Source organism: Scophthalmus maximus, chromosome 9 (assembly GCF_022379125.1).
Source record: "Scophthalmus maximus strain ysfricsl-2021 chromosome 9, ASM2237912v1, whole genome shotgun sequence".
NCBI lineage: Eukaryota > Metazoa > Chordata > Actinopteri > Pleuronectiformes > Scophthalmidae > Scophthalmus > Scophthalmus maximus.
Genome location: NC_061523.1, coordinates 17,351,501 through 17,357,500, shown reverse-complemented (window position 1 = coordinate 17,357,500; position 6,000 = coordinate 17,351,501). Strand labels below are relative to the sequence as shown.

The following is a 6,000-nucleotide window of genomic DNA, read 5'->3' as shown; positions in this document are numbered from 1 at the left end:
TTCCGTTCTATCACACTATAGACAGATATTGTTCACGTGACAGCGCTTTAGCTTTTTTAGGTATTTTGTATGATCTATTGGTGAAGAAGCATTGATCACTTTGAGGGGGGAGTTCTATTTTGCCACAAGAAAAAAACATTTTGCACAATAGCCGCAGGATCATTACACACGCACACAAGTGGAGAAAATTCACCTCAACTTCACATTCAGCACAAGTCAAGTAAAGACGAGGAAACAGAGCGGCGAACATTTAATAGTTTAATTATAAGCTGCTGTATACATTCAGTGATTATTCCGATTTTCATGTTGCCAGAAGCCATGGGTGAGACCAGCAAAACATTCAGCTACAAGATCTAGTTTGTTGTATGCAATTTGTCCATTTTCATTCATATTTTTCGACATTGTACATAGTTCACTGCAAAGCAACATAAAACCACATTGCTGATGTGCAACACGGTTCTTCCAAGACCTTAGTTCATTCGAATACAATTCCACCCAGTCTGTTGTGTGGTGCTTGTTGAAGGGGAGAGCCATGTTGATGCCACTCTGGTCTGAATCTTTGAGATCAAGTGAAAGCAGATGGCGAAGGGTGACAGCAGTGCTGAGCAAAGCTCTTTTGCCCATCGAAATGCCCTCAGTTGAAGCTGAAAACGTCTTAATATAATAACTTGATTGGGCCCAATAGGAAAGCCGACTCATTAGACAGATAAAATAGATGGGAGTCTGTTTACCAGCTTGAAGAACACTGGGAGCCGTTCTTTCACCTCCTTAGATACTAAGTTTAAGCAACATCCTGCAATCTCTCAGGTTTTGTTTGCATCTTTTTTGGTTTCTTTTGCAATCTCACTCTAAGCTCATTGGACTGACACACTAATGTTGGTGCTGAAATCGCTTTTTTTTTTGTTTGAAATTTTTTTTTTGGCTTTTTTTTTACATTTTCTAGTAGCCCACACAGAAACTTGATGGCACAAGAACTGACCAATAAGAAACTCTTTACAACAAGGTAGACTGCAAGTCAACAGTTGTCAGGGGTCACACGATAAACAAAAAAATTATCCAAGTTCATTTTGAAAATGAAAAACAAATTAGGTTCGATATAAAAGCAAAAGACAAATGAACAAAAGCAAGTTAATTTCAAGTATAACTTACTGATAAAATAACTACACAGCATTAAATATTCTCATTATACATTTTTAAATTATTTATAAAATATATTTTGGCATATATGTTTTTTTTTATTTTTGTGTTTGTGTAACAAACGCTACTGTAGCTTCAGTTGAACACCAATGTTTATTTGTTTTTTCTCTTGAAACAAAACATTAAAGGGATTGTCACATAACAACAGGTTATTAAAAATGATAATAGTTAACTCTGTACAGAGTTCCACATAGCAAGACATGAGTGACGATCCCTTCTATCCTAGCCCCATAATCAAAAGTCAAAAAAGGTACAAGACCAGAGCACAAAGTTCTAACTTGTGCTCCACTGGCTACAATCAAGTTTGGGCACAGGAGATTTCAAAAGCAGTAAGTCTTTTTCTCATACAACTCAATTTGAACAAAAGGATCCGTCTGTCCCACTTCCCGTGTTCACAGCGGCTGGGCAGATAGTGAGAGTTCATTTAGCTCCATCCGTGATAAAATATAAATACTGTAAAGACCTCACAGTCTGATGACACTAGGATGTCCTCAGGGATACGCAGAGAAGGTTTCTCTTATTAGTCAGAGGAGAGGTGCAAATGAAACTCCCCTTCCTTCTCCTGAATGCACTGAACATATCTTTAGCTGAATCCTGTGTATGTCTGTTGTTGCTTATTACATTGACGGCGCTCACTATACAAAGGAACAACGAGCGATTTTGGCAGCTGGAACAAACTGCAAAACCAAAGAAGGCAAATATCAGTTTGTGATACAAAAGTAGTTCAAAAGGCATAACTGTACTTGTGAATTGGCACCTCGGGTGTCCAAACGTGTAGTGTCCTGCTTTGGCGCAAAAGGGCTGGAGAGCTGCACCGGCCAAGTCCACGCAGTCAACAGCGACCTGCCCGTCCACTCATTGCAGACTGAAGAAAACTGAACGAAAAGCAAACAAGGAAAAAGTACTGCGACTACAACAAAGCCACATCCACTACCTCTGCTTGAGCACACAACTAGCTGCAGCATACTCCAGTTCATCATCGTCAGCCCGAGCTGACTCTTGATTATTGTATACTGCAAATGGGTGTGTCTCTCTACATCCACGGCCAGACTTTCTTCTGTGTGCACACAGCTATTGCGGGGTATATATATGTGAGTTTACAAGGTATGCATGTTGGTGTGTCAGTGTGGCTCGCTAAAGCACAATGTCCTTCAGGCGCTTGCTGCTGGGGGATTCCTTGTCTCGGCCATCGTGGAGGAGCGTGTTGATCTCCCTGACAGACGGCTCACTGTCCTTCCCCTCCGGCTGCCGCAGCAAGCTGTGGTTGGCGATTCGCTCTGCGTCGCGGCATTTCAGTGTGTTGTAGGCAGATGACGGCTTGGACATTGGGCTCTTCAGGTGCACAGGGGAGGTGATGGGGCTTGCTGCCTCACGCCCATTGCCAGCTTCGCGTACAGCTCCACCATTCGCCTTGGGGCTGCACACATGAGACTCCTGAGTCCGCTTTCCCTTTAGCTCTCCCCGCTCCACGTCCTCAGGCCCATCCTTGCCGAAGGTGGCAAAAGTCCTCTTGGTGCTGCCATCTTCATAGTGGGGTACATCCACTGTGGTGGCCTCGATAGACAAAGCGATGACATTACGGGCGTGCTCAGGTGACTTGGCACGTGCTGGGACACGAGGCATCCAACAGCGGTCAGAGTGGCCCAGGATGCGACACTCGTCCTGGCAGTGAAAGCCCTCGCTGGGATCTGTGGGGGACAGAGAGGAAACATGATTGTTAGCTCTGTTTGTAAAACCAGCTTGATTTTCAACAATTATACTCATTTGCACACAGATTTCTTGATGACAATTCTCCCGCATAGCCCTCATTTTATTTTGGGATGCCAAAACCTGTCATGAAATACAAAGAAAAACAATTTTGTGTTAGTTATAACAGCCCAATTTAAACAACACTGAATGATTTGCCTTCACTCGTATTGCATTCCTGCATCTGCTCAAGACTCCCGTCCTGCGGACACTACTCACTGATAACTAGAGCTAGATGTTGGGGCACTTCTAATATGCCAATTAAATTATGTATTGTTAAATCAAAAGTCCATTTGCGGCTCCTGTATAATTGGGTTTTCTGTAGCAACGCTGGATGAAAGGCAGGTTTAAACAGTGCAATCAGATATCTCGGAGAGACACACCAGACGAGTTGCGGTGTTGTTTGCCCGGTTCGCCTCTCTCTCCCTTTCTTTCTCTGTCATCTGGCTCTGAGTTATAAATAAGTAATGATGTTTAATGCTGAAGTGAAAAAAGATTTGTCGGAGTCTGTATTACTGCGCTCTTTCGTACTTGGTTGTGTCGGAGAGGGAGAGGACAATTTTTGCTTTGTCAAAAAAATCGTCACGCTTCCCTACTCACGATGAAATGCTGTCATTTTTGTTCTCCTGTTTGTTATCAATTCACATAAATGATTAAAGTTGAAAAAAAGCAGTACTCGGTCATGGACATCTCTTCAAATCATTTAAACATTTTTTCACTTGTCTTTCACTGGTCTAAAAATGTTGATCATGATCATAAAAATTCATATAACAGCCTTTCAAAATTATTCAGGCCATGACAACACATTTCGTTTTCCAAAATCTCTATCTGCCACTGTGCTGTTGTCTTCTCCACCAGCTGCAATCTTGAGGAAAAAAAAACTTTCCACACAGACATCCAATGACACATTTTATAAGTTCCCTTACTGGTTGTTTCACTTTTAGCAACACCCATGCTCCGTTCTACACGCCCAAGGTGACAAGAGAGGATTGTGAGAGGGATTGCCATCGACCCAAATGCATACGCTTACATCTGGCAATCGCAGCTTGACAGATCACCTAATTAAAATCACTAATGATCTGTTTTTCTCTCTTCTTTCCTGCACTCATGAGAGGCACCTCAGCTTAGGCCCAGGGGATCGATATTTAAAGATTGGAGACAGGCTTTTCAGGACCAGATATGCCAGAGTTGTCTCTCATAAAGTATAATCTGATGAGACGGACAGGTAACATGGTGACTAAATGACTGAGTGAGTGAGTTAAGGGGAATCGTTTGGCTGTTTGAACCCAAATATGGGAAGTGGAGTTCTGGAGGAATCATCAAGTCGGAAGGCAGAAGTTATTTACACCAGTACCAAGACTGCAAAAGATGGATGCCCAATGTCCACATGAATGTGTGAGACAGACACAGTGAGACAGAGGCACACTGAGAGAGACACACACACACACACACACACACACACACACACACACACACACACACACACACACACACACACACACACACACACACACACACACACACACACACACACACACACACACACACACACACACACACCACATTTTCCCCTGTGAATGCAGCCCCAGACACTAAGACAGCGCTAATATAAGAACCATAAAAGTAGTCAACGCTTACAACACTAAAGTGATTACACAAGTTTAAAATCTTACAGGATTTCTCTCAGATAAAAATACTTTAATCATATACTATTACACACTCAATCCATACTGCAGCATGTACATGCATATGCAGCTTTATAAAATCTCTATACAGTTGAAAAATTGTTTGATGAGGATGAAAAGCAAGGGTGAGCTAAATTAATATATTTTCCGCGAGTCGCACTCCTGTATGTATGTAAATTTGCATGAATGGTGATTGGTCCGAGGAGCTGCACTGAGGGCAATCAAGGAGACAAAAGGCATGAAGCCGGGGGCTTTGTTTAAATGGAAGGGATCCAATCAGAGTAAAATAATGTAATCACAACAGAAAGTCTTTACCAGCAACCAGGGGCATAATGGGGAGTGAGGAATAAAAAAAAGAACATGCCCAGACACTGGATTATAGTGTCCACTGCAATGGTATTTTTTAAAAACCCTTTAAAATCCCATGTTCTTTTTTTTTAATCCTATGTAATGCATTTTTCATTTTCTGTATTTTGAAGTTATCCCTTTCTGATGCCTTTTCTTTGATAGGTTGCGAACAATGAGGGCGTTTTAGACAGTCGATATTTCAGCCACAGTCACAATGTATAGTCTATTCAGGAAGCTTATATTTTACTACTTGCTTGCATTGAAAACTCTGTGTGATAAGTGATGTGAAAGTTGTAAAGCACTATGTGCAGCTTCAGCTCTGGATTTAATCAACTGAAATTTCTCCCCAAATCTTGTTTGACATGTTTGACAAAGTAGATCTTCTTTTTCTACTGATTAAAGATTTACAAGCGTCTTGGTAATGAATGCCATTTCCTCTAAATACTTTGGCGTTTTTTCTATTGCCTGAAGCTCTTTCTAAAGCATGAAAAGCCTCAAGGCACAAAGAAATATACACAAGTTGTATGCTCTCTGCTTCGCAGCGCATGCACATGCACATGCAGTGAATGCCATTCTCTCTCCTTTCCTTCAGGGGTCTATGGGGGAGCAACTGGGTTGTAAATGACATTGTTATGAAAGCCAAGTGCCATTAACACTCACACATCCTGCCTCTGCTCAGAGCTTCATAAAACGCAGATGTTGCTCTAAAAGACCCACGAAAAATGGAGGAGGCAAAATTTAAATAAAGTGACAGGCCATCGACCTCTAACAAAACACAATCTTCCCCCGATTCCAAAGAGCGAGCGAACTATAATGGTGAGAGATGAATTAATGGCTTTTACAGCGGCATCAAGGTTTGGAAGTCAACAGCTACAGAATAAAATACAGTGCAGGCACCTCCTGCTGTGAATGTGCATTCAGAGTCGTCAGGAAAATAAGCTTGCCAATGGGTTCTTAAAGTACAGTTCAGAGCTGGATGTCACTGGGAACCTTTCCTATCTACAATTTAATACCCATTAATTAC

General features: G+C 41.8%; 1 protein-coding gene across 8 annotated transcripts in view; it reads right to left on the bottom strand.

The window, feature by feature from the left end:
• Window positions 1–245: 245 nt before the first annotated feature.
• The window catches only part of pcdh19 (protocadherin 19), a 52,138-nt gene continuing 46,383 nt past the window's right edge, over window positions 246–6,000 (bottom strand). For all 8 annotated transcript variants that reach the window (XM_035650388.2, XM_035650391.2, XM_035650390.2 and 5 more), the window contains exon 5: window positions 246–2,885. In XM_035650388.2, the coding sequence (XP_035506281.2) occupies window positions 2,332–2,885 (554 nt within the window). In that variant the 3' untranslated portion in view covers window positions 246–2,331. The remainder of the gene's footprint in view (window positions 2,886–6,000) is intronic.